General features: G+C 51.5%; 6 protein-coding genes across 6 annotated transcripts; 4 read left to right on the top strand and 2 right to left on the bottom strand.

Moving 5' to 3' along the window:
- The first annotated feature begins 10,419 nt into the window (after positions 1-10,419).
- On the top strand, positions 10,420-18,000 carry ACC1 (acetyl-coenzyme-A carboxylase). Its single transcript, XM_024469426.1, has 4 exons — positions 10,420-10,978; positions 11,037-11,302; positions 11,357-17,030; positions 17,079-18,000. Exons 1-4 carry the CDS (start codon positions 10,763-10,765, stop codon positions 17,799-17,801), a joined length of 6,879 nt encoding a protein of 2,292 aa, XP_024322370.1. The 5' UTR covers positions 10,420-10,762; the 3' UTR covers positions 17,802-18,000.
- A 269-nt stretch (positions 18,001-18,269) lies between these two features.
- On the bottom strand, positions 18,270-18,886 carry VC83_05811 (uncharacterized protein). The gene has a single exon (XM_024469425.1). The coding sequence runs from the start codon at positions 18,695-18,697 to the stop codon at positions 18,335-18,337; it is 363 nt and encodes a 120-aa protein (XP_024322416.1). The 5' UTR covers positions 18,698-18,886; the 3' UTR covers positions 18,270-18,334.
- Positions 18,887-19,335: 449 nt separating this feature from the next.
- On the top strand, positions 19,336-21,183 carry VC83_05810 (uncharacterized protein). The gene is made up of 4 exons (XM_024469424.1): positions 19,336-19,637; positions 19,695-19,852; positions 19,911-20,304; positions 20,359-21,183. The coding sequence occupies exons 1-4, from the start codon at positions 19,542-19,544 to the stop codon at positions 21,001-21,003; spliced, it is 1,293 nt and encodes a 430-aa protein (XP_024322417.1). The 5' UTR covers positions 19,336-19,541; the 3' UTR covers positions 21,004-21,183.
- Positions 21,184-21,537: 354 nt separating this feature from the next.
- VC83_05809 (uncharacterized protein) lies at positions 21,538-23,099 on the top strand (the record flags this gene model as incomplete). Its single annotated transcript, XM_024469423.1, has 4 exons — positions 21,538-21,878; positions 21,935-22,363; positions 22,503-22,743; positions 22,818-23,099. The coding sequence occupies 4 exons, from the start codon at positions 21,538-21,540 to the stop codon at positions 23,097-23,099; spliced, it is 1,293 nt and encodes a 430-aa protein (XP_024322263.1).
- A 414-nt stretch (positions 23,100-23,513) lies between these two features.
- On the bottom strand, positions 23,514-25,012 carry VC83_05808 (uncharacterized protein; the record flags this gene model as incomplete). Its single annotated transcript, XM_024469422.1, has 6 exons — positions 24,628-25,012; positions 24,432-24,462; positions 24,259-24,367; positions 24,084-24,203; positions 23,718-24,031; positions 23,514-23,663 (listed from the first exon to the last, which is right to left on the bottom strand). The coding sequence occupies exons 2-6, from the start codon at positions 24,450-24,452 to the stop codon at positions 23,514-23,516; spliced, it is 714 nt and encodes a 237-aa protein (XP_024322262.1). The 5' UTR covers positions 24,453-24,462; positions 24,628-25,012.
- VC83_05807 (uncharacterized protein) lies at positions 25,013-27,266 on the top strand. The gene is made up of 2 exons (XM_024469421.1): positions 25,013-26,372; positions 26,425-27,266. Exons 1-2 carry the CDS (start codon positions 25,499-25,501, stop codon positions 26,748-26,750), a joined length of 1,200 nt encoding a protein of 399 aa, XP_024322265.1. The 5' UTR covers positions 25,013-25,498; the 3' UTR covers positions 26,751-27,266.
- Positions 27,267-27,406: the final 140 nt, after the last annotated feature.

Genomic DNA, 27,406 nt, shown 5'->3' with positions numbered 1-27,406 from the left:
AACCTCTGTGCCTTCTATCGTTTAGAAGTCAGCGTTACACTTTGAGCACCACTTCTACGAGGTACCGGCTTACACACAAAGCAACATGTCTGTCGTCAGTTCGAAGGGGAAAACCCCCACCACGCCAACTTCGTCTCAGAGGTCTAAGCCTGAGAATGAAGAAATGCCCGATGCACCCACCGTCAACGAACTCAAGGAAACTCTACGCGTCAAGTTGCCCGACACTTACTCCGGCAACCGAAAGGAACTTGAGGTGTTTTTGCTACAGGTCGAACTGTACCAGCACTTCAATGACGAGAAGTTTCCCACCCAGGAGAGCTATGCCCTGTGGACTGCATCCTACCTTAGGGGGGAAGCCCTGCGATGGATCGAACCATTCCTCAAGGACTATTTCAAATATGAAAGTACCAATGGAAGCATGACAACTACGCAGACTATGTTTGGCAGCTGGAATGGATTCTGTAAGGAAATCCGACGCATGTTCGGAGACATCGATGAGATTAAGACCGCAGAAGACCATCTGTTTGCACTTAAGCAGACTGGCAGCGCCCTCACATACTCCACAGAATTCCAGAGATACGGCAATCAGACAGGATGGGACGCCAGCGCACTCATCAGCCACTACCGACGTGGGCTGAAGAGCCATATACGTATGGAACTTGCCCGTTTGGAACAACAACCAACGGACATGGTAGCGCTAATCGAACATACGGTCCGAATCGACAATCGACTATACGAATTCCAGAAGGAACGTCGGACCTATGACAAGCCCAAGAAAAGTTACCCCTACCGGGGAAACGAGGGCAGACGACGGGATCAACACCCGCGAGACAACCGTTGGTCGGACCCAATGGAACTCGATGCCACGTTCAAACCTGGACGACCCCGTGACCCTAAGAAAGACAGACAATTCAAGGAACGACTCTGTTTTAACTGCGACAAGCCAGGCCACATGGCCCGAGACTGCAGACAGCCAAAGAAAGGGAACGGCGGACGCAAAGTCGGCAAACAACTCAATGCCACCTGGACAGGACAGTTGAACGCAACGTTTGTGAGCAAACAGGACTGGGGAATAAACGGCGAAAGCACCCCAGAAGACGAGAGCTCAGATGAAGGGTCGGAGGCGGAATCGTTCACCGTCTCGGAACAGGAGACCTTCGATGAACTCGCACCTACGGAACCAATGAGTCCACGGTGCAAGAGCGTAGTAAGACGCATGGCAAAACACGCCCACGCGAAGATTAGGGCCGAACGAGACAAGCCCAATGGCCAGAGGAGAATCCCCATGCTTAAAGACCTCTACGGGAACCTGTTACAGGAACTTCCGTTAAAGTGCAAGGTGGACGACTGCAAGGATGACCTCTGGAGATACTACGACCAACTAACGAATACCCGCAGGCTGCTTGGCACGTCCCAAGATGTAGCTAAGTTGGAAGCCCAAGAAGCGGAAGAACTGGAGAAGGATGTCGAGCATATGGCTAAACTGAAGTATATGAAAAGCGTCGAACTTTACTACCAGGACCGCAGGAGAGCCCTGAAGAAGTACGACGAGAAAGCCAGAGATATGCTCCGACGGGAAAATGCGAGACCCACTCCACGCATCGAAAGGAGAGCCATGGAGCAACTAGACACGTTCTCCACGCCTCCGAGGGAAGATAGTGCATGGGTGAGAGGACAGCGGGAACTATCAACGACAGACGCAACAGAGACTGATCATCCCTGGCACACGTATGTCTACTGGGAGTATTGCAGCGAAGATGATTGCAAGCTCCACTGGAAAAAGAAACACCAGAATCAGTTGTTTCCCCGATCCTCGCCCAGGATACACTTCAGAGACGCAGAGCAAGTTCACGCCCTCAGGCGAAGCCAGTCTGAAGGAGACTTGCCTATCAAAAGCGAACAGGTATACAAGAAATACCCACATCTGCTAGACGAAGCAGAAGAGCGAGGGAAACGATCTCCCCAAGGACCACCATTGGAAGCGGATGAATACTATCCTTCCTCGGACGAGTCAAAAAACTAGGAGTCCTCGACGGTAGGCCACCGGCGAGCGACACGAAGAGGCCTAGTACAGACCAGCTATGCGCCACGACGGGCAGCATGCAACTATATGTGGTCGCTAAGATACAACAGCGACACCTCCGAGCAATGATTGACTCAGGAGCGACGGGCAACTTTATGACAAAGAAAGTAGCAGACACGCAAGGTTTCAAGACGCAATTGAAAACCGAACCATACCCGTTAATGGTCGTAGATGGAGAGCCCATCTCGACTAATGAAGGAATGGTGACCCACGAAACGGTCCCATTGGAAATGGTCATGCTACACGGGCACAAGGAAACGATTCAGTTTGACATCGTGCACATGGACAACCATGCGTGCATCCTTGGTGTGCCATGGCTCAAGAAACACAACCCCCAGATCGACTGGTGGAACGAGAAAGTTGTGATGAGCCAGTGCGCGTGTGAACAACGGACGGACACGCGACAACGGGAGAAACCCTCCCAGGGCCGGAAGGAGTTATGTGCAACCTCCGAGCTCGATGACCTAGCCCAGGCATCCTCACCGACGAGTATACCGGTGGAGTACAAGGAATACGAGCGATTATTCCAGGAAGGCCCTAAGAACGAGGCGCTTCCTAAGCACCAACCATGGGATCACGAGATACCTTTGGAGAAAGACAAGAGTCCACCGTTCGGACCAATATATCAGCTATCGGAAAAGGAGCTGAAGGTACTTAAGGAGTACATCGATGATAACCTAGCGAAAGGATTCATCAGACCATCCACATCACCAGCAGGAAGTCCGGTGCTTTTCGTACCAAAGAAAGATGGCTCCCTACGGTTATGTGTGGACTATCGAGCGTTGAACAACATCACAATCAAGGACAGGTATGCCCTGCCGTTAATCAACGAACTACACGATAGATTTCAAGGAGCAAAGATCTTCAGTAAGCTAGATCTGCGAGGAGCATACAACCTGATCCGAATCAAGGCTGGGGAAGAGTGGAAAACAGCATTCCGCACCCGCTATGGCCTATTCGAGTATCAAGTCATGCCCTTTGGGCTAACAAACGCACCCGCATCTATGCAACGACTGATGAATGATGCTTTGCACGAATACTTAGACATCTTTACCATTGTCTACCTAGACAATGTCCTGGTGTATTCAGCAACCAAGGAGGAGCATGTCAAGCATGTCAAACTCGTCCTGAAGAAACTAAAGGAGTACAGCTTACTCCTCAAACCAGAGAAGTGCGAGTTCCATAAAAACCAAGTCGAATTCTTGGGTTACATTATTGGAACGCACGGCATCAAGATGGACCAAGCAAAAGTAACGGCAGTGTTGGAATGGCCAACACCGACCACGGTCAAGGAAGTGCAAGCCTTCCTAGGCTTCGCCAACTTCTACCGGAGATTCATCTCGGGATATTCCAAGGTAGCTCAACCACTCACGGAGCTTACCAGAAAGGATCTCGAATTCAAATGGACGGACAAGGCAGAGGCTGCTTTCCAGGAACTTAAGACGAAGTTCACGGAAGCACCTATCCTTGCTACATTTGACCCTGCAAAGAAGATCATCCTCGAAACGGACTCTTCTGACTTCGCCATTGGAGCATGTCTGAATCAACCAGACGAGAACGGTAAGTTCAAACCAATCGCGTACTACTCTAGGAAACTGTCACCCGCGGAACTCAATTACGACATCCACGACAAGGAGCTACTGGCTATTGTCGTTGCCTTTGAGCAGTGGCGAGTATATCTTGAGGGATCCACCTACCCTGTGCAGGTATGGACGGATCACAAGAACCTCATATATTTCACCACGACCAAGGTTTTAAACCGCAGACAAGTCCGCTGGGCAGAAACCCTCGCAGCCTACAACTTCACGATAACCTATCGCAAGGGCTCCGAGAATGCAAGAGCAGACGCTCTCAGCAGACGGACCGACTACGCCGGCCCAAAGGAAGAAAGACCTAGAGCAATTCTGAAGAAAACAGATGCAGGAATACAGTACAACGAGTTACTAGCGACGATCTCAGTCATCGAAGATACAGAACTCGAGGAAAGACTCAAGAAAGCTTACGCAACAGACGAATGCGCCAAGCGAGTCTTGTCCAAAGTCGAAGGCGACTTCACCATCGACGAACAAGGATTGATTCGATACAAAGGGTTAGTGTATGTCCCAAGTCAAATGAGACGCCCGCTGGTGCAAGAACAACACTCGTTACCAGCACACGGTCATCAGGGAGTAACACGAACCTTCGAACGAATCACCCGACACTACTACTTCCCAGGTATGAGGAAGCAGGTAGAGACAGTGGTAAGAGAGTGCGACATTTGCAGCAAGTCAAAATCCAATAGGCATCTGCCATACGGACAACTCAAGTCGACACCAGTACCAAAAGGAGCGTGGAAATCAATAGCTTTGGACTTCATCGTCAAGCTTCCACCCTCCAAGGACCCGTTAACAGGAATAGAATACGACTCTATCCTCGTCATCACGGAAAGACTCACGAAATATGGGAAGTTTATACCATATCTAGAAGCTAGCGACGCCGAGGCGCTCGCATATACCTTCATTCGAGTCATATTAGCCGATCATGGGATGCCAGAAGAAATCATCTCAGATAGAGACAAGCTCTTTACTTCGAAATTCTGGAAATCATTGATGGCGCTACTGGGAACAAATCATAAGCTATCAACAGCTTTTCATCCCCAGACAGACGGCCAAACAGAAAGATTAAATCAGACCCTTGAACAGTACCTGCGAAGCTATGTCAATCATCAACAGGATAACTGGGTTCAGATCTTACCCATCGCACAGTTTGCATATAACAGCGCGATGACAGAAGCAACGAAAGTCTCACCGTTCTTTGCCAATTACGGCTACCAGCCAGAAGCATATAGGCAACCAAGACCGGATGAATCACGAGCTGAACAAGCCCTGATCGTGGTGGAACAACTGAAATCGTTCCACGAACAACTTGCGACGGACATCCAATTCTTAAATGAACGATCCGCCGCATACGCAAACAAGAAGCGCAGTATGGAACCTGCCTTCAAGGAGGGGGATAAAGTATACCTACTCCGGAAACATATCAAAACGAAACGACCAAGCACAAAGTTGGACTTCAAGAAATTGGGACCATTCAAAATATTGAACAAAGTCAGCTCTGTTAATTACAGACTGCAGCTACCCAGGAAGTCTAGACTACACCCGGTATTTCATGTCTCACTACTGGAACCAGCAAGAGGAAATACCCCAATTGCGACCGACACTGAACTCCAACCCGAGAATGAGATAATCGAATATGAGGTCGAAGCGATCCTAGACAGAAGGTTAGTAGGACGTCGAGAAGAGTTTTTGATAAAATGGGAAAATTACGAACCTACGGATAATTCGTGGGAACCAACAAGGAACATCAGCAAAGAACTGCTGGAGGAATATCGACGCCGCCATCCGCCAGCCATTGATCCCAAGATGCAGGGGAGTAGGCCAGTAGATCGGAGGAAGCGGGGGTCCCGGTCACAGACGAGGAGGCAGCGCTAACTGCCTGTTCCTCGGCCTCAACAGCATCACGCTTCTCAGCAGCCACACGTTCGGCCTCCTCTGCCGCATCAAGCTCGTCGAGGGTTTTCAAACCTCGCCGGAGCATATCTTTACCACGGGTTCGGATGAGGCGTTTCTGCTTCCGCAGACGAAGTAACTTCGAAAGGGTTTCTTCCTCTTCGCGATCCAGGCGATCCTCCTCCCGTTCGAGCTTCACCCAGTCGGGATGCTCAGGACCCATACAGTCACATTTTTCTTTCAAGTTGCGACGAACGCACTCGGCGCACCGCCGTGAATCATTTGGAGACGACACGCAAGTAATGTTTCGCCTCACGCAGTTCGAGCAAGAATCCATTTCGGGTAGTTCGTATCCGTGGTTCTTTATTCGACGGACAAGATCGTTGCGTTCCTGGAGTTTGCGGGCAGTGTCAGTAGGCATGTTGCATGTTGAAGGACTCGCTGAGGAGCAGCAGAGTCCCGGGGACATGGACGTACTTATAGGATTCGAGACGAATGCCCAGGGGAAGGGAGCGAGTGTTACGACGGAACAAGAAGGCTGGCCAACTACAGGACAGGAAGGAGGGAGGTCGCATGAGACCGGCCCTGGTACCTGGAGGGGCAGCGGGGAATAGTAGTTCCGAAAGTATCACGTGACGGACTCGCAGGATGATGAGAAGAGTCCTAAGAGTCCAGGACTCCGAGGACTCGAGTGAGTTCCCAGGAGTCCACTAGGCACGTGATGGACTCGCAGGATGATGAGAAGAGTCCTAAGAGTCCAGGACTCCGAGGACTCGAGTGAGTTCCCAAGAGTCCACTAGGCACGACGCCACTATATAAGTAGATAGTATTTCCTTAGATAGGAGCTTCGTGCTCAACTCAATACAGTATTTGTTATATACTAGTAACGTGTTACTTGAAGCCTTTGTGTCTGATCCCCTGCCTCCTCTGATAAGTAAACCTTTACGCAAGAGAACCTCTGTGCCTTCTATCGTTTAGAAGTCAGTGTTACACATAGGCAGGCTGTGCTCTGTGCTATACAGGAAGTGGACATTTCCTACAATCTACCCCTATTTATGAGGGATCTCCCATGAATGCGGGAGCTTACCTTTAAGGAGTCTACCATACAATCAGTGTTCCGGAAAGCTGGTATGTGGCCTATAAGCTGTGATATAGCTATTGAGAAGCTACGTACGTACTCAGAGCCTATGCCTACAGGGCCTATAGAGCCTATAGAGCCTACAACACCTACCCTGCCACAGCCTATTACGCCTATTCCGTCTACTACAAGGCCTACAGCGGTGGAAGAAGCGGGTTCCAGAGGCCTTTAGTAGCCCCTCACGCCAGAGCTACAGTAACTGGCTTACTGGGGCAGCCCGGGTTCTGGCCACCGGCCAGCTCCAGGAGCTCGACCTACAGGCTGTTCGGCAGCAGGTCAAGAACTCCAAGAAGAAGCGGGGGGGCCGGGCCCAACTCCAGCGTGGAGGTGAGCTCCGGGCTTCTGAAGCCTATGATCTTTAGGCCCAGAAAGCTGAGCTTGAGGCCCAGAAGCTCGCTGCTAAAGAAGCCCGGAGGCAGAGCCAGGCTACAAACCGAGCCCGGAAGCAGCTCAAACGAGCGGAAATTGAAGCCCGAAAACAGGAGCGCCTCCGGAAGAAGAGCTTGGCTCAGCTTACTCAATCAGACCTCCCAATTCCTCCGGAGCTAGAAGACCCAATTACTGACCCAGAAGCTGATTCTAGGTCAGAATATGAGAGTGCGAGTGAGGGTGGGCATGGGAGTGCGTGGGAGTGGGAATGAAAAAGTGATAATTTCATAGAATTGAATTTTTAAGTACTTTTACATACAAATTACTATGTGGGGGTACTTATGGTCGCAATTTTGAGTGGTCGCACATTGCTTCCTCTTGCTTCGAGTGGTCGCACTTTGCTTCCACCCACGATTACACGTATATTCCTTTATTTTAAGCTTTAAAGCAATTAACGTGCATGTATAACGAAAGTGCCAAACAAGCGAAAGTGCCAAAATCATGCGGTGACCAACCCCCCCAACTAAATGTTAAATTCCTCCACAACAAAACATGCGCCATAAAAATGATGAAAGCAAATTAGTGCTAGCTATCCAAGCTATGCAAAGCGACCCAAATTTGCGCCTTCGAGTTGCAGCTAGGATCTATTCCGTAGACCACCGCAAGCTACGTCACCGTTTACAAGGCGTACCTTCACGACGCGATATCCAAGCCAACTTACGGAAATTAAGTAACCTAGAGGAATCAGTTCTTGTTCAGTATATACTTGACTTAGCTGCTAAAGGGTTCCCTCCTCAGTTGTCTATTGTTGAAGATATGGCAAATCGACTACTTGCAACACGCGACGCGCCACGCGTCGGGTCACGTTGGGCTTCAAACTTTGTTAAGTGCCATGTAGAGCTCCGGACACGCTTCCAGCGAAAATACGACTACCAGAGGGCTAAGTGCAAAGATCCAGAAGTCATTCGTGGCTGGTTTGAGCTTGTATGGAACACAATTCTAAAGTATGGCATCAACAATGCAGATATCTACAACTTTGATGAGACTGGGTTTATGATGGGCGTCATCTCAAGCGCAACGGTAGTAACGAGCTCAGATGGGCGGGCAAAGGCAAAAAAGGTGCAGCCTGGCAATCGGGAATGGGTGTAACGCTGACTTCTAAATGATAGAAGACACAGAGGTTCTCTTGCGTAAAGGTTTACTTATCAGAGGAGGCAGGGGATCAGACACAAAGGCTTCAAGTAACACGTTACTAGTATATAACAAATACTGTATTGAGTTGAGCACGAAGCTCCTATCTAAGGAAATACTATCTACTTATATAGTGGCGTCGTGCCTAGTGGACTCCTGGGAACTCACTCGAGTCCTCGGAGTCCTGGACTCTTAGGATTCTCCTCATCATCCTGCGAGTCCGTCACGTGATACTTTCGGAACTACTATTCCCCGCTGCCCCTCCAGGTACCAGGGCCGGTCTCATGCGACCTCCCTCCTTCCTGTCCTGTAGTTGGCCAGCCTTCTTGTTCCGTCGTAACAATGGGTTACAGTAATCCAAGGCGTTAGTTCTCAAGGTTGGGCAGTGCCGCCATTTGTCATTGTGGCAGGTAAAAACCACCTTGCATCTTGGTATGAGAATAGCGGATTTCCAGCAGATTGGGTAATCACTGTTACTGCAAATGGCTGGACTACAAACGAGAGAGGTATGGATTGGATTCAGCATTTTGAGAAGCACACAAGGCCCCGGAGTGTTGGTGGTTATCGCTTGTTAGACCTTGATGGTCATGAGAGCCACCACTCAGACAAGTTTGAGGAGTACTGCAAAGAACACAACATTATTACGCTTTGTATGCCTGCTCACTCTTCCCATATACTCCAACCACTTGATGTTGGCTGTTTTGGCCCATTAAAGAGAGCTTACGGTCGGCAAATTGAAGATATGATGCGGGCTCATATTATTCACATTACTAAGGATGACTTCTTTCCTGCCTTCCACGCTGCATTTAACATTGCAATGACAGAAAGCAATATTCAGGGAGGGTTCCGAGGTGCTGGGCTTCTTCCATTTAGCCCTGAGAGTGTAATATCTACACTTGACCTTAGATTTAAGACGCCAACACCTCCAACCTCTCGCCCAAACACCGCTCAACCATGGGTTTCTCAGACACCAAATAACCCAACTGAAGCTGTATCACAGTCTACTTTCATTAAAAACTGAATTGCGCATCATCAAAATAGCTCTCCAACCTAAATCTATGCAGCTGTTGACCAGTTTACAAAGGGTGCATCGCAAATAATGCATCAATTAGCATTGTTAAAAGCAGAGAACCAAAACCTGCGACAGGCAAATGAAGTGCTAAGCAAGTGCTGGAGAGCTAAAAAAACACGACTACAGCAAGGAGGATCACTTAGTCAACAGGTAGCACAGGAGCTACAGGACGAGAGGGACGTTGTGCACAAGTAGAGCAAGAAATAAGGGCAAGTAGTGGTCGGAAGCCAAGGGAAGAAACCCATGCACGTCGCTGTGGCAAGTGTGGTGAGACTGGACACAATGCGTGCACCTGTCAGATTGTAATAGACAGGTCTGAGGAAGAGGACTCCGAGTAGTTTTAATTAATTTATATTGTTGTGGTGGATTTATCGCAATTCTTATGGGGTAGTCGCGATATTTTGGCACTTTCGCTTGTTTGGCACTTTCGTTATACATTGCACGTTAATATTTTGTATAAAAAACACCGAAATATAAATATTTACGGAACTATTATTCTTATTGCGGCGGATATTATAACTTCAATTTTTCTCATTTTAAGTACCTTTACATACATAGTTCGGTGCAGAGTGACATTTTTGCGTTACGTCACCCTTTGCGTTACGCCACGACTTCCGTTAACGGTGGGCTCTAAATACCCCGAAGGCTGTGAACCTTTCGTGACTCGGGTCCGAATGATGAGGATGGCGGGGAAAAGGATTGGCAGAATCATGAAGTGCAACGAAGAGCCCGTAATATTATCAATTAAAGGATTCTTGTTGGAGAGATGAAATAGTTAGATTGGGATTTATACTGTATATGTATAGTTCCCCATGATAGTTCTCATCAATTAATTCCCATCCGCTTCAAAACGTCGAGTCCACCATACCGTCTTTGGACTAGCCTGGATTCAACAAGTCCACCATCCCCCAACGAACGGATAATTCAAATCAGGTATGGCGGACGAAGGCGGAGAGCGATTTCTGACCCTTTGATTGGTTGACGCGGGTGCATCCTCTACGTATTTCGAACAGTGGGACATTTTGCCCGCGCCCCATGCCTTTTTGGTCCAGCTCCCTCCCCGAATAAACCGCAAAGGCCTCCTCCCTTCATATCTCCAGCGTCCACCATTCTCACAAGAAACATCATCTTCGCTCTCATCACCCTAAAGCTCTGCTCTCTCTTCACCCCGCAGATCCTCCTTCTTCTTTTGATATTCGATTGTTATTTCTATACGAATTCTTAATACCCCGAAGCCCCGCAAGACCGCTCTTCTATCTTCTCCATCCAATTTCCACGCCCAAACCTTTTATTATCCCTAAAGAGCCCGAAAAAACATCCCTACGGTTCTCCCTCAACCGTATACCAATACACGACGATAGCATCGAACAAATTGGCAGCCGCAACAGACTAAGCTCGTGTAAATAAGCCGGTTCGATATAATGTCCGTCCAGGCAAAGGCGGCTGACACTGTCGCCAACGGCGTCAAGGCCCACACCAATGGCACTGTGCCGCTTGTCAACTGCTCGACACCGTCCTACGCATCGAGACACAAGCTTGCAGACCACTTCATTGGCGGTAACAAGCTGGAGAATGCGGCGCCCGGCGCAGTGAAAGACTTTGTGGCGGCTTGTGACGGCCACACCGTGATCACGAACGTACGTGTCAACAAACCGCCAGAAAGGGAGATGGAGCCAAGCTAACTTTACTGTGCAGGTACTGATTGCGAACAATGGAATTGCAGCCGTCAAGGAGATCAGATCCGTCCGGAAATGGGCGTACGAGACCTTCGGCGACGAGAGGGCGATTCAGTTCACTGTCATGGCGACACCCGAAGATTTGCAGGCCAACGCAGACTACATCCGAATGGCAGATCAATATGTGGAGGTGCCAGGAGGCACAAATAATAACAACTATGCCAACGTAGAGTTGATTGTCGACGTGGCCGAGAGAATGAATGTTCATGCCGTATGGGCTGGATGGTAAGAATAACCAGATAGGGAGAACATTGAAGGACATTAGCTAAACTGAAATAGGGGACATGCATCCGAGAACCCCAAACTGCCCGAGTCGCTGGCCGCATCGCCCAAAAAGATCGTGTTCATTGGCCCACCCGGATCCGCGATGCGATCGCTCGGTGACAAGATCTCCTCGACGATCGTAGCACAGCACGCAAAGGTGCCTTGTATTCCGTGGTCAGGAACTGGAGTGGACACAGTCGCCGTTGACGAGGGAGGCCTGGTGACTGTTGAAGATCACATCTACATGAAGGGATGCGTCGAGTCATGGCAAGAAGGTCTAGAGAAGGCTCAGCAAATCGGTTTCCCAGTCATGATTAAGGCATCCGAAGGTGGTGGTGGAAAGGGAATTCGCAAAGCAGACTCCGAGGTTGGATTCGAAGCATTGTACAAGGCTGCTGCAAGCGAAATCCCTGGATCGCCTATCTTCATCATGAAGCTGGCCGGAAACGCGAGGCATTTGGAGGTTCAATTGCTGGCAGATGAATACGGAAACAATATCTCACTTTTTGGAAGAGATTGCTCTGTCCAGAGACGCCACCAAAAGATTATCGAGGAAGCGCCAGTTACTATCGCCAAATCTGCAACTTTCCAGGCTATGGAGAAGGCCGCAGTGCGTCTTGGGCGATTGGTCGGCTACGTCTCAGCTGGAACAGTCGAGTACTTGTACTCGCACTCGGATGACAAGTTTTACTTCCTCGAGCTGAACCCTAGATTGCAGGTTGAGCATCCAACAACGGAGATGGTTTCTGGTGTCAACCTGCCAGCTGCACAGCTTCAAATTGCTATGGGTTTGCCATTGCACCGCATTCGCGACATTCGTCTCCTATACGGCGTGGACCCTGCTGGGTCGAACGAGATCGACTTTGATTTCTCGAAAGAGGACAGCTCCCTCACCCAACGCCGACCATCGCCAAAGGGCCACACTACCGCTTGCCGTATCACCTCTGAAGATCCCGGAGAAGGCTTCAAGCCGTCCAACGGTGTTATGCACGAACTGAACTTCAGGAGTAGTTCGAATGTCTGGGGTTACTTCTCCGTCGGCACAGCTGGTGGAATTCACAGTTTCTCTGACTCTCAGTTTGGTCACATTTTCGCCTATGGCGAGAACAGATCCGCGTCAAGAAAGCACATGGTTGTGGCTCTGAAAGAGCTGAGCATCCGTGGTGACTTCAGGACAACAGTTGAATATCTGATCAAGCTGTTGGAGACCCCCGCTTTCGAGGACAACACCATCACCACCGGCTGGCTCGATGAACTGATCTCGAACAAATTGACTGCCGAGCGCCCAGACTCAATGCTTGCTGTCGTTTGTGGTGCAGTATGCAAGGCCCACATTGCTAGTGAGGGTGCCATGTCAGAATATAGAACCAGCTTAGAGAAGGGTCAAGTGCCCGCCAAAGAGGTTCTGAAGACTGTCTTCCAGATCGATTTCATCTACGACGGCCACAGATACAAATTCACAGCAACGAGATCGAGTCTTGATAGCTACCATCTGTTCATCAATGGCTCTAAGTGCTCAGTTGGCGCGAGAGCTCTCAGCGACGGCGGCCTGCTTGTTCTTCTCAGTGGACGTTCTCACAACGTTTACTGGAAGGAGGAAGTTGGAGCGACCAGATTGAGCGTTGACAGCATGACTTGCCTCCTTGAGCAAGAAAACGACCCCACCCAACTGAGGACTCCATCTCCAGGAAAGCTCGTCAAGTTCACCGTTGAGAACGGCGAGCACGTCAAGGCTGGCCAGGCGTACGCCGAGGTTGAGGTCATGAAGATGTACATGCCCCTTCTCGCTGGAGAAGACGGTATTGTGCAGCTTATCAAGCAGCCAGGAGCTACCCTCGAGGCTGGTGATATCATTGGTATACTCGCCCTGGATGACCCATCGAGAGTGAAGCACGCACAGCCCTTCCTCAGCCAACTACCTGACCTCGGTCGCCCACAAGTCGTCGGAACCAAGCCCGCCCAAAGATTTGTTCTCCTTCACAATATCCTCCGCAACATCCTCCAAGGGTTCGACAACCAGTTCATCATGAACGAGACACTTAAGGACTTGATTGAGGTGCTCAGAGATCCTGAGTTGCCATATTCGGAGTGGAATGCCCAGTTTTCTGCGCTGCACGCCAGAATGCCCCAGAAGCTTGACAGCCTTTTCGGTCAGATTGTCGACCGTGCTAAGGCCCGCAAGGCAGAGTTCCCTGCCAAGAACCTGCAAAAGGCCCTCCAGAAGTTCCTCGACGAGAATGTTGATCCTAATGACACTGACATCCTCAAGTCCACCCTGGTACCGCTTACCGAGGTGCTTGAAAAATACGTGGATGGTCACAAAGTCAACGAGTTTAATGTATTCTCTGGCTTGCTTGAACAGTACGCTGAAGTCGAGAAGCTCTTCTCTAGAAGGACTTCGAGAGATGAGGAAGTCATCCTCAAGCTTAGGGAGGATAATAAGGACGACATCCCCAAGGTTGTCCAGACTGTACTTTCGCACAGCAGAGTAGGCGCAAAGAATAACCTCATCCTTGCCATTCTCGACGAGTACAGGCCAAACAGGCCTAACTCTGGTAACATCGCCAAGTACTTCCGCCCAGCACTGAAGGGGCTCACTGAGCTTGAGTCGAGACAAACTGCCAAGGTCTCTCTTAAGGCTCGCGAGGTTCTGATCCAGTGCGCACTTCCGTCTCTCGAGGAGCGCGCTGCCCAGATGGAGCACATTCTTCGCTCTTCCGTTGTCGAGTCGAGGTATGGTGAGACTGGATGGGACCACAGAGAGCCCAGCCTTGAGATCCTGAAAGAAGTCGTTGACTCGAAGTACACCGTCTTCGATGTCCTCCCCATCTTCTTTGGTCACCAAGACGCATGGGTCTCACTTGCTGCCCTTGAAGTTTATATCCGCCGTGCGTACCGTGCATACTCATTGAAGAAGATTGAGTACCACAGCGAGTCTAGCGACCCACCGTTTATTGTATCGTGGGACTTTGTCCTCCGTAAGGTCGGACAGTCAGCGCTTGGACTGCCCGTCCAGTCCTCTCCTTCAACCCCAGCGACTCCAGTCGTGGAGAGCAGAGATCCATTCAAGCGTATCAGCTCCATTAGCGACATGTCATACCTTGTCAACCAGTCTGATACGGAGACCACAAGAAAGGGTGTCATTGTTCCTGTCCAGTATATTGACGAGGCCGAGGAGTACCTTGCTAGAGCCCTCGAAGTCTTCCCATTGGCTGGCGCCAAGGTGAAGAAGCCCTCACCGAACACCCTTATGCCTGACCTTGGCGGCAAGCGCAAGATTCCGCAGGCAATTCCATTAACCCACAACGATGAGCTTACAGCCGTCTGCAATGTTGCCATCCGCGATTCCGAGTCTGCCGATGATGCCGAGTTACTAGTTAGGATCAAGGCTATTGTCAGCACCTACAAGGATGAGCTCCTTGCGCGCCGTGTTCGACGCCTTACATTCATCTGCGGACACAGAGATGGTTCTTACCCCGGCTACTTCACTTTCCGTGGCCCGCACTACGAAGAAGATGACAGGATCAGGCACACCGAGCCAGCTCTGGCCTATCAGCTTGAGCTTGAGAGGTTGTCCAAGTTCAACATCAAGCCCGTCTTCACGGCGAACAGGAACATCCACGTTTACCAGGCTGTTGGCAAGGATGTGGAGAGTGACAAGCGCTACTTCACACGTGCCGTGGTTCGTCCTGGACGTCTGCGTGATGAGATTCCTACCGCTGAATATCTCATCTCGGAGGCTGACAGACTGATGAACGATATTCTCGATGCTCTAGAGATTGTAGGCAACAATAACTCTGATCTTAACCACATCTTCATCAATTTCTCACCAGTCTTCCCGCTCATCCCACAAGAGGTCGAGCAGGCCCTTGCTGGTTTCTTGGAGCGATTTGGTCGCAGGTCATGGCGCCTCCGCGTCACTGGCGCTGAGATCCGCATCATCTGCACTGACCCCGTCACTGGCATGCCTTATCCTCTTCGTGTTGTTATTACCAACACTTCTGGATACGTCATCCAGGTCGAAATGTACCTTGAGCGCAAGTCTGAAAAGGGCAGCGAGTGGGTGTTCCAGAGCATTGGCGGCACGACCAAAATTGGCTCCATGCACTTGCGTCCAGTTTCTACGCCGTACCCTACCAAGGAGTGGCTCCAGCCCAAGAGATACAAGGCCCATTTGATGGGTACTCAGTACGTCTACGATTTCCCGGAGCTTTTCAGACAGGCTATCCAGAACAACTGGGCCAAGGCTGTCGGCGAGCACTCCTTGCTGGCGGAAAAGCAGCCTCAAGTTGGTGATTGCATTGACTACAGCGAGTTGGTTCTTGATGACCATGACGATCTCGCTGAGGTTTCCCGCGAGCCGGGCACTAACACCCATGGTATGGTTGGATGGATCGTGACCGCACGAACTCCCGAGTACCCCAAGGGCCGCAGATTCATCATCATCGCCAACGATATAACCTTCAGAATCGGATCCTTTGGCCCAAAGGAAGATCACTTCTTCAACAAGTGCACTGAGCTCGCACGTAAGCTTGGAATTCCCCGCATCTACCTTTCTGCCAACTCTGGTGCTCGCATCGGTATGGCCGACGAGCTTATCCCGCATTTCAACGTTGCGTGGAAGGACGCCGACAGGCCAGAGGCGGGCTTCAAGTACCTGTACTTGAATTCTGAGGCTAAGGCCAGATTTGAGGATGGCAAGTCGAAGGATGTTATCACCGAGGAGATCGTCGAGGATGGCGAGACGAGACACAAGATCACCACCATCATCGGTGCCGAAGATGGCCTTGGAGTTGAGTGCTTGAAGGGCTCTGGTTTGATTGCCGGTGCTACAAGCAGAGCCTATGATGATATCTTCACCATCACCTTGGTTACCTGCCGCTCTGTTGGTATCGGTGCTTACCTTGTTCGCCTCGGTCAGCGTGCTATCCAGATCGAGGGCCAGCCAATCATTCTCACTGGTGCACCTGCTATCAACAAACTCCTCGGTCGCGAAGTTTATACCTCCAACTTGCAACTTGGTGGCACCCAGATCATGTACAAGAACGGTGTGTCCCACATGACCGCCAACGATGATTTCGAGGGTGTATCCAAGATTGTCGAGTGGATGTCGTTCGTTCCAGACAAGAAGAACAACCCCGTGCCAGTCAGCCCAGCTGTTGATAGCTGGGACAGAGAGATCTCGTACATGCCTCCTGACAAGCAAGCGTTTGACGTCAGATGGCTCATCGCCGGTAAGGAAGACGAGGAGGGTTTCCTTTCCGGTCTCTTCGACAAGAACTCTTTCATTGAGACTCTTGGCGGATGGGCTCGCACTGTTGTTGTCGGCCGTGCTCGCCTCGGCGGTATCCCAATGGGTGTCATCGCCGTCGAGTCTCGTTCCGTCGAGAACATCACTCCAGCTGACCCTGCCAACCCCGATTCCATGGAGCAGATCTCCAATGAGGCTGGTGGTGTCTGGTACCCCAACTCCGCTTTCAAGACCGCACAGGCCATCAAGGATTTCAACAATGGTGAGCAATTGCCATTGATGATCTTGGCGAACTGGAGAGGATTCTCGGGTGGACAGCGTGATATGTTCAACGAGGTCCTTAAGTATGGTTCATACATTGTCGATGCATTGGTCAAGTACGAGCAGCCAATCTTCGTCTACATTCCGCCGTTTGGCGAGCTCCGTGGTGGATCATGGGTATGTATCCTTCTCCTCTTCATCCTATTAATATACTAACAACACCAGGTTGTCGTTGACCCAACCATCAACCCCGATTGCATGGAGATGTACGCCGACGAAGACTCCCGCGGTGGTATCCTCGAGCCCGAGGGTATCGTCAACATCAAGTTCCGCCGCGAGAAGCAGCTTGAGACCATGGCCCGCCTGGACCCCATCTACGGCGCCCTCAAGAAGCAGCTCTCCGACTCTTCTCTCAGCCCGGAGCAGCTCGCCGAAGTCGCCGACCAGATGCAGGCCCGCGAGCGCCTCCTGCTGCCCGTCTACGCGCAGGTCTCCCTCCAGTTCGCGGACCTCCACGATCGCGCTGGCCGCATGAAGGCCAAGGGCGTCATCCGCGACTCGCTGAAGTGGCGCAACGCGCGTCGCTTCTTCTACTGGCGTGTTCGCCGCCGCTTAAACGAGGAGTACATCGTCAAGCGCATGGCGATTGCTGCGCCAGCGCAGCCCGGCGCCACTGGGACGCGCGCGCGCTCTCTGCAGTTGTTGGAGGCGTGGAGTGGGATTGTCAACTTCGGGACGGCGGATCGCGAGGTGGCGTTGTGGTATGAGGAGAATAGGAAGCAGGTCCATGATAAGGTTGAGGCGATGAAGGGGGAGTCGACGGCGGGAGAGATTGCGAGGTTGTTGAGGGAGGGTGGAAAAGTTGGGTTGAGGGGTGTGAAGTTGGTGCTGGGCATGTTGCCGGCGGGCGAGAGGGAGGAGGCTCTGAAGTTCTTGAGCCAGGCATAGAAGAGGCGTGATGGGTGAATATAGAATTGTATGATAATGGAGGCTGAGCTGCGGAGACGCAGGTGTCGGTATTGCTGTATGGGCTTGTTTTGGGCTATGAAGCGCATGTGCAAGAATTTTTTAGATGTTTGAAATGGAGTTTGTTCTGTTAGGATTATTTATTTGATGATATTTACATTTGGTTGTAACTCAACTGGCCTACAACGTAGGAACTTCCACAGTGAGGCAAATGATCACGTCGAACGGGAGTGAGTATCAATGTGCAATTCGGCTTTGAAGTGAGGCTATTCGAGTACAGTCCCCAAATCGGATAGTATTTGCCTACTACAATCCAACTTCAACATCTTGCTAATACATAACCCCCCCTCAACTTCAACATCCTACTAATACATAACCCCCCCCCCCAACTTCACCGTATCAGCGCCCACCCGCCATTCCATCAGCCTGTCTTCGCCGAGTGAATCTTTTCCCAGATTCAAAGCATTCATCTTGTTACTCCTTGTTTCTGAAAAGTCAGTATTTGGTTTGAGTTCTCATTCCGAGAATGGCCATGGCATCCACATTGGCACGCTCGAGAAGAACAGCCTTTTGCTTCGATAGTGCGTCCGACCTGCCTCGTTTTGTTTTTTAAACGCATCATTATGCTTTAACAGAGCATCGTTCTGCTTCCGAAACGCGACGTTTTGCTCTAGTCCCGTGTTGACTTGCTTCAGCACCGAATTTAACATGTCGTCCTGTCTTTTGTCGAACTTGTTGCTGAGCTTCTCGATTTCGAGACAGAGCTGGCTGTGATCCGTGCCGTCTCCTGCGTCTCTTCGCCCCTGGTTGCACGGTGATGCTGTCAATCTGGAGATCATCATTAGACTCCTGTGGAGCAGTGCGCTCCCCCATGCCATCAATAACCACTATATAAACCACACACGCCTTTTAATCAATTGTTGCGCATACTGAAAAAATATCTCATGATAATAATAAGGAGAATATCAAGGTGTTAGACTTGTGCACGATTTCATCAGACTCACACTGTGAGCTAATGACTTATACAACCCTTTGTGCATAAAATTATAAAAGTATGCCTTGCGCGGTGAGACAACACAGCCAAAACAAATACGGGTCGTGTCAACTGTACCACTACTTGCCACGCCGCTAACCGCGACATAACCGACATAACCGACATACCGTAACCGCAGCAAGCCTCGGGTGGACCAGACCAGTCACACCGGCCGGCAGTGGCAGTGGGCAAAGAGCATCAAGAGAGGGAAATAGGGAAATCTGGACCAAAATAGTATAAATAGTAGTAGCTCAGCCTCGCTTGGCACTAGTTATTGCTAGTGATGATGACTGATGGGGACTAGCGGCTCCTGTCTAGTTGCGCTCTAGCATCTGTCTAATTATCACTAGCTCCAATTTAGTAGTGTCTAACCTTATTTGTGCCTATCTGAGCTATCTGAGCCACTCAGACCCCTGTCACACTCCTGTCACACCCCCGTCACACCCCCGTCACACCCACAGTCGCGCATTAACTGTCAAATAAGCTCGGGGTGTTACCTGCCCGACGCTCCACACCTATTCCTCCTCCACCTCCAAACGTCCAAGGGACTAAAATGACTGGAAAGGCCCTCCATGTCCTGAAAACTTTCGCCTCCCGTTCTCTTCCTTCGACGCGACGAAGAGTAAATTTCGTCGACATCACCAAAGCAACCCCCCCCGCCAATAATATCATAATACCGCGTCGCAGCAATGGCACCAAGAAGATCTGGAGGATACAGTAGTGGGGGTGGTTCATCCTGCGCTCACTGCCTTGATACCTTCACCTTAACTGGATACGGCTGGCAGGTAAGGAAATATAAACTGAAGCCTGTCGTTACGAGTGTTTGCTAACAAACGAACCAGTACCCGACTGTTACCGCGTTGTTTGCCACGTCTATCATACTTTTGATCATCCTCATCGTGTGCATGTTTCTCACCAGGCGCTTCAAATGGATCCGCGAGAGGGGAACCGACAAGCTGCGAAACAAAGGCTACATCTGTGCTACGTCCTTCATGTTCTGGTAAGAGATGCACCATTCTAACGCTCCTTGAATCCAACCGACTGACTTTCCAACCTAGCAACATCCTCTTGTCGGTTATCTTCATGGCCCTGGGGGAATCCTACGTCACGGTAACTGCCCTGATCTACATCGGCTACATTATCCAGGATTTTTTCGCCCGAGTTGCCAATGTCTTGATCGTAGCAATCATCGCCCGCACCATCACCGATGACATTGGCACGGTCTCTCAAAAGATTGCCAGCTACGCTGTTGGATTACTGTGGACAATTACCACAGTCAGCTTTGGGTTTACGATCGCCGTTTACGCTGAGGTGATGTCTTTGGGATATGTCGAAAGCATCGCGTCTGACGGCCAGCTGTATACGTCCATTCTCGAGGCGTCATATATGTTCGCTTTTGCTCTCTTCCTCACCGTCCTCGCCATTTTCGCCGTATTGAAGAGGAGTTCTATGGTATGTTCTCCCCCCCCACAGAAGAAAAGAACCCACATTCTAACACCACGCCAGGGAACACTCCTCATGCTCACCATCGTGATGCCCGCCCTCTGCCTCATGACCCTCCTCGAACTCGTCAAACAAGCCGTCTACAACTTCGCCAGCGACCCCTACGCGAGACAAAGTTACACCCTCTCCTACGCCAGCGCCTTCGTCACCGTCTTCGCCCTCATGGCCATCTTCCTCACCGTCGCCCTAATTGGCGGCCTCCGCCAACGCCACTCCGACGCCAGCGGCCTCACCCAAGAGCAGAAACTCGCCCAACCCGGCCCCCACTACGTCGCAGTCGGTCCCTACGCACCTCCCCCCGCCCCATACAACCCGCACGGCACCCAACTCGCCGACGGCCAGTACGACCAGCAGACCCAGTACGGCACTCCTGGCCAACAGGGACAAGCACAGCCATTCCAGTACACGCCACCGCAGCACGGACAGCAGCAGATGCAGTACGCGCAGTACCCCGCCCCGGGCCAGTTCGCGCAACAGCCGCAGCATGCCGAGATGTCGAACACACCTGCGATGGGATCTGCTAGCGTAACAACGGCTGCGTCTCCGGTACAGTACGCGGCCCCGGTTGCGGTGTCGCCAGCGTCGGTGTCGCCGCCGCCGCAGCATGATCCATATCAGATGCATATGCAGCAGAAGACGTATCAGTGAGGGGGGGTAGTTGTATGAGAGAATAGGGGGAGATTGGTTGTAGCGAAAGAGAGCATTTAGGAGTTATACCCGGTTTTGGCGCGATGGATGGGGGTGTGTTTTTGGCCTACTGATAACATGATGGGGTTGATAATGAGATTGGTACTATATTAATGTATATAGAATTACTTTTTAAATGCATTGTCGTTTATCTATGTACACGGTGAGACATGTAACTCCGTGAGCGCTATTTCGAAAAGTCTCAATTCCTACAAAACCGGCAGGATGGTTGGTTGAGTGCGTGGTCCCTGTTACTTGGCATATGTGATGGCGTTACAGTGCATTATCACATTGCACAAGATGCGATGCGCCAACTGCCAGAATCGAAAGTTTGTTTCAACATCTGGTGGTGCCTGGTTTTATCCCCAAACACTCATATTATTACTTCTACAGGAACCAGCCAGTGTAACTATCTCTCATTACTCTACCCCTCTCCAACTGATATTATTATTCTCTCTGAGTGGTATCAGAGTACCCACTTGCATCACATTCCAAATGGCACCCCAACCACTCCCCGAAGAACTGCTTGGACGGATATGCATTTACCTCTGTCCCCACCGCCAAAACCCCAACGACTTGCCCAACCCCGATGAGCCATGTGTCCGCGCAAGTAAGGCCACACTAGCCCGCCTCTGCCGCGTCTCAAAACGCATGCTCGCCATCGCCCAGCCCATCCTCTACCACTACTACGCAACCGGCAACATCATAGGCCCCCTCAACCCCATGGTCTCCGACTACCCCACCGCCGACGACAAGCTCCCCTCCTTCCTCCGCACCATAATCCACCAGCCCATCCTGGCGATCCACATCCGCACCCTCCAGCTCCAATCCAAGAGGTGCAAAGTCCCAATCTCCCCGCCTTCCCGCCTGAGCCCCCCCCCCTCTTCAACAGCACCAGCAAAACCACGACATTAAACCCCCACCTTCGCAATGGGTCATCGACGCCACCCTCCCGCGCCCAAAAGACCCGCATCGCCATCCACCCCTGGCTCCGCGAACTCGCCATCATCCTCACCCCCCGCACCTCTCATCTGATGTTAGGCCACAGCCCCCTACTACCGCGCACCTATATTGAGCCCTCTTCCCGACTCCTGCCAGCTTGCACGTCCCTCTCGTTCCGCAGCGGTGTGAAGGGGTATAACCTGGCCATGATGCCGCCGCTGCTCAGGATGGCGCCGAACTTGACATCGCTGCAGGCGACTGACATCCTGGGGTGGCACAGCGAGGGGTTGGTGGATAATGCGCCTCTGTCATTGCAAAAGGTGCGGAGGCTGGTGGCGGAGGAGCTGAGAATGAACGAGTTTAGCGTCATGGTGAGGTGGTGTGGGGGGTTAAGGGATGTAGAGTATTATTACCACACCGCGTTCTGTGTGGTGGAGATGTTAGGGGCTTTGGCGCCGCTTAGGGGCGTTCTGAGGAGGTTTTGCATGATGTTCATATCTGAGGCTTACGTCGTACAGTGATGTTAGTTCACACTACGAGTACTTGATGCCGAAGAGTCAGCATCAGACTATACAATCGCTGCAGGAGTTTTACCAGCTGGAAGAGTTGGTGATGGACCAGTGGGCGTTTCTTTACCATGACAATGGCTCGAGAGGTACGAAGGGGCTCGTGACGCTACTACCGGCGTCGATTCAGATCGTGCATTTAAGGTACGTTTATAACAGCATGCGAGGCGAACTACAGCAGCTCGCGCTCGCGGTACCGAATAAGTTTCCCAAGCTACGGCGCTTGAAGATCGATATAGCGGATAACTGCAAGCCGGAATATGACAGCGACTGGAGCAGATGCGGTCCATGGAGGCAGAATTTGCAAAGGTGGGCGTGCAGGTGGAATGGGGCGTGGATTGGGGCGTGGATTGGGGCTACCCGTATCCCGACATGGCAATGCCGCGACACACAGTGTTCCTAGTGTCGGCCCCTGTTGCCAGTCCTTCTACCGAATCCTCCTCCTCCATCAAGACGGGAAACCCAAATACCCGACGTGCTGGCGCAGAGTGGTACCGAGGTTACGTGAGAGAATTTCATCTTTTCCGTTCCAACCATCTACCCGGCTGAGGTACGACTATTTCATCCCAGCCCCTTATATGGAGTTAAACCATAGGTACCTATCCCGAGAGCGGCTTGCGTCCATAGATGGTGTAACTGCCACTTTTAGCACTCCTCTCTACATCCAACAAAGTACGGGGAAACTCACAAAGGCCAATAAGCATGGATACTACGATCCCGAATCTCCTTACTAACGCCCACCAAAAACACTGAACCTCCTCCGGCGTCCAACCCAACGCCTTCTGGAACACCCGCATCGTCATGCCCTCCAGATTGCCCAGCAGGTTCTCCATCTCCCACGCCCCGACCACCTTCATCCGCGGATCCTTGGGCCACGTGTTACACGGAGCTTGACCACCTTAACCACCTTAACCGTCATCCACAAACCCGCGGTCCTCGAACCAGCCCTTCCAGCGCAGCGGGTCATCGATCGGCGTCCTGAATATCTTGGCCGAGCGGTTCGGGTTGTCGGCGAATTTCTGAAAGCTGCCATCGAGAGGGAGCGTGTTGTCGTCGCAGCCGATGCATGCTGTTACGGTCTGGAACTCGATGTATCCGCCTGGTTTCGCGTGACTGCGGAGGTTAGTTGTCGGGGTGGATAGTTGTGCAGAGGGGAAGGGGACTGACGTGTAGCACTGGTCGATTAGCTTGGGAAGTCGCGGATGGCGAGGAGGTCGCGGCAGAAGATGAAGTCGAAGCTGTTCTCTTTCCACATCCAGGGGCGCTCCACGTCGTCAAGCTCGAAGCGGCAGTTCGGGGGGACCCTGGGAGTTGTTGGGCTGGCAGTTCGGGTTGGAGATGCACATATGTGGTGTGAAAATTACCAGTCAGGCTGTGTGGGTGCAATGTCACTCCGATGACCTGTGAAGTAAGGAAGGTGCCACGTGCTGGCAGAACCTCAGCTGATGGATATTCATTGGCCACGTCTATGCACCAGATTCCTAGACCGAGAGGGATTAGGACGGGCCGTATGCACACGTTGAGCTCCCTTACCTGTGCCGCACCCGAGATCCAAGATCTTCTGAGGATTGCTTTCGATCGGGGCGAAGAAGCGCTTTTTCTCAAGCATTGCGTAGTACTTTGCGTGGCACTTGTCCATGGGGAGGCCATATTCTACCACTGTGTGAGACCTTGTACTCGAAGAAAGGGTGTCTCGGGGACGGTTTACCTTCTTTCTCGTAGACGTATGTCCTGCCGCCCTCCCCTATCTCGCCTCGGAGGATGGATGAGGTGATGGATGTGTACGAACTACCGCCTACGCTTCCCACATCATTCGCCTGTGGGATCCCGTGTCAGATTTTCGTAGTCCATGTGCCAGACTTGGTGCAACATGGCGCCTACCCCGTCTTCAAGGTCATCCATCGTATGGTGTCTGTGAGAAATGTTAGTATTACTGTGCTATTAACCTCCCTCCATTCTATCCTAGGCACTGCCGTGACCAGCATGTGGGGCAACATTTCCAAATAAGAAGCACGAGTTCAATGCTACACCACATCTCGTACGACAAAAGGGATTGTGGACCATCGTGCCTCCTTACCTCGTCGGCCTGGATATGATCTTCCTCCACTAAAGTCGGCACCACGTTAGTTTCGCTCATGGTAGGCAAAACTAAAATATGGAAACGAAAAGCGTGATTTTTATCACGGGTGTGATGTCAGATGGAGAGGTGGCGTACGGGGAAAGAAGTAGTTGAGAAGAGCAAAATCGGCTGAAGGCAGGATGGCGGCGGGGTAGTGTCCACCACCCTGTGCCAGATGTTGGTCGCTCCAGACTCCCGGGCCGACGCGCATCATTGGACTTTCCGCACCTCTAGCCTCGTTCGAATGCAATACACCGCCATGCAGGACTGTTGAACCCCTATCGAGTGTAGTTGGTTGTGGTGGCGCTCACTGGCCCGAGCGTGGGTAGGACTCTGGCTGGCAGGGACGTGTTAGGGGTTCATGCGTCTGGGACGCAGGGATACGGGTGGCCTGACACGCGGCAGATATGCTGGATTCCTCAGACGACATCGCGACGGCGTGGAAGTCAGTCAACGGAATAGGCTTAAAAGGGTGCGCCATGTCGTAACCTGGCAAGGGCGAGACGGGCAAGTGCTTCGTGCTGGCGCTTCTTACATCGATTTGTCAAAAGGATTCGGTTGCACGTGGCCACCTCTTCCTTACCAGAGTCCTGCCGGAGTTCCTTGTGCTGATGGCGGTAGCGGGGAGGGGTGACAAAAGAGGGGCATCTGGAGTATCTTCTAAAGCAGATAACCACGGCCCCCCACAGCCCACTCTCCTCCTTCTTAGCCTGCTTAAAGCGGGGAATCCGCCACATCAGCAAAAGCAAGTGCCGCCAACTCCATCTCCACCCCAGAACACTGTGTCGGTAATCCAACAAAGACCCTGCTCTCATAAAAACCGTTGTCAATGTCGTCCGCCGACGTCAGTGCCGCCATTGCGGCGACCGAGAAGCTCCTCGAATCTCTCAAGGCCTATGATGGGTCTTCCACCGCGCACATCTTGCTTCTAAACCAGACGGACAAGGTGCGCGCCGAGCTCGAACAGCCATACGATGTCGTTACCCGGATGTTTGAGAACCTCACTGTGTGTGGATCTCTGAACATGCTCATCCGTATTGGCGCGATGCACAAGCTGCCGAGCGACGGAACTTCGATCAAGGCGGCGGATCTCGCGGCTGCGGTCAATGTCGATATCACGGCTATCCACCGCGCGATGCGTGTCATTCTCGTGCAGGGCATTGCCACCGAGACGGGGTCGAACGAGTATACGCATAACCAGCTGTCGCTGGCACTGCTTCCGGAAGGGGCGGGCGCATTCTTCCTTCTGTGCATGGATCTAAGCAAGGCGATGGGGATGCTACCGGAATACTTGAAGACGCACGCACCCGAGGACTTATACGATCTCAAGAAATCGCCGTGTGCGTTCTCGGTGGGTAAGGAGGGATGCTCGTACTACGAAGTGCTGAATGACGATGTGGAGCAGCGCAATATGTGGAATGCAGCGATGCAAATGTCTGAGAAGAATATGCCCGTGCGCGGCATGTTCCCATTCGAGTCGCTGAAGGAGCAGGTCGAGAAGGAGCCCGAGAGGGCGTTCGTCGTCGATATTGGCGGTGGGAGGGGTCAAGCGCTTCTGGCTATCCAGGAGGACTGCCCTGGCGGGTTTGGGGGGAAGATGATCCTGCAGGACCTACCGATTGTCATTGACTCGCTGAAGCCAGAGGAGATCCCTAATATCGAAGCTACGGTCCACGACTTATTCACGCCACAGCCGGTCAAGAGTAAGTCCTATCTTTTGCCCTGACTGCCACGTCAGTACTAACATAACTCCAGATGCACATGTTTACTTCTACCGCCGTCTGCTCCACGACTTCTACAACCCTGTCTGCGTTGAGATCCTCAAGCAGACCGTCTCTGCTATGGGCCCTGACTCGCGCCTCATCGTATGCGATATGTTGGTGCCCAGCCGCGTGACTGTCGGAGTCCCGATGCAGCTTTACTGGCTTGACATGAGCCTCATGCTCATCAGTGGAAAGGAGAAGACGATCGAGGAGTTCCATGAGATTTTCGACGCCGTCGGCCTTGAGCTTGTGAAGGTTTATCCGTCGAACGTGGGGGAGACAGTTATGTTGGAGACGCGCCTAAAGAGGACGGAGTAAGGCGGAGGTAAGGGCTACCATCAGCAAGACTTCTCATTATTTTTAACTTCTTCGCTGGCTGGCAGGCACAGTACAGTAGCGGCATGGGAGGCCGCCACGTCGAATTCGTCCGTTGATTTTTCTGAGATTTAACTTGATTTAGAATCAGAATATACACGCCCATCGCGTTATGGACACAATATAAATATCTATTATAAGGACATATAGTGTGGCCATATTCCGAGGTGTTCTCTTATGTTGTATATTCTGAATCGTGCGCTCTGGAATCTGCAGGACGTTTGACGGGGTCTCAAATGACGTCGGCTGCAGGTGAGACATCAATTCACAGTGCATGCTGTAACCACAAATCCCAACGCAAGGGATGAGATGAAGGGGTGTAACACCGCATAATGTGCACTATGAAGCCTTGAGATGTGCCATAATGCAGACTGGTATATACCAACCAACATGTATCGTCAGTACAACTCGTTATTGGACCGTACATTCAAAACCGTTTGTGTGTACCTTACCTCTCTACAGCCACAGGGACACCCACTGGCACATCTTACTTTACCATAATCTCCGAGTTTGGTGATAAGTTGACAGGGGATCACGTGAAATAAGAAACGCTCCAAGCCTTGAGACAGGTGTTGGAGGCGTGATCAAGCTTTATCACG

Source organism: Pseudogymnoascus destructans (assembly GCF_001641265.1).
Source record: "Pseudogymnoascus destructans isolate 20631-21 unplaced genomic scaffold scaffold_16, whole genome shotgun sequence".
NCBI lineage: Eukaryota > Fungi > Ascomycota > Leotiomycetes > Thelebolales > Thelebolaceae > Pseudogymnoascus > Pseudogymnoascus destructans.
This window is presented reverse-complemented; position numbering and strand designations above follow the sequence as displayed.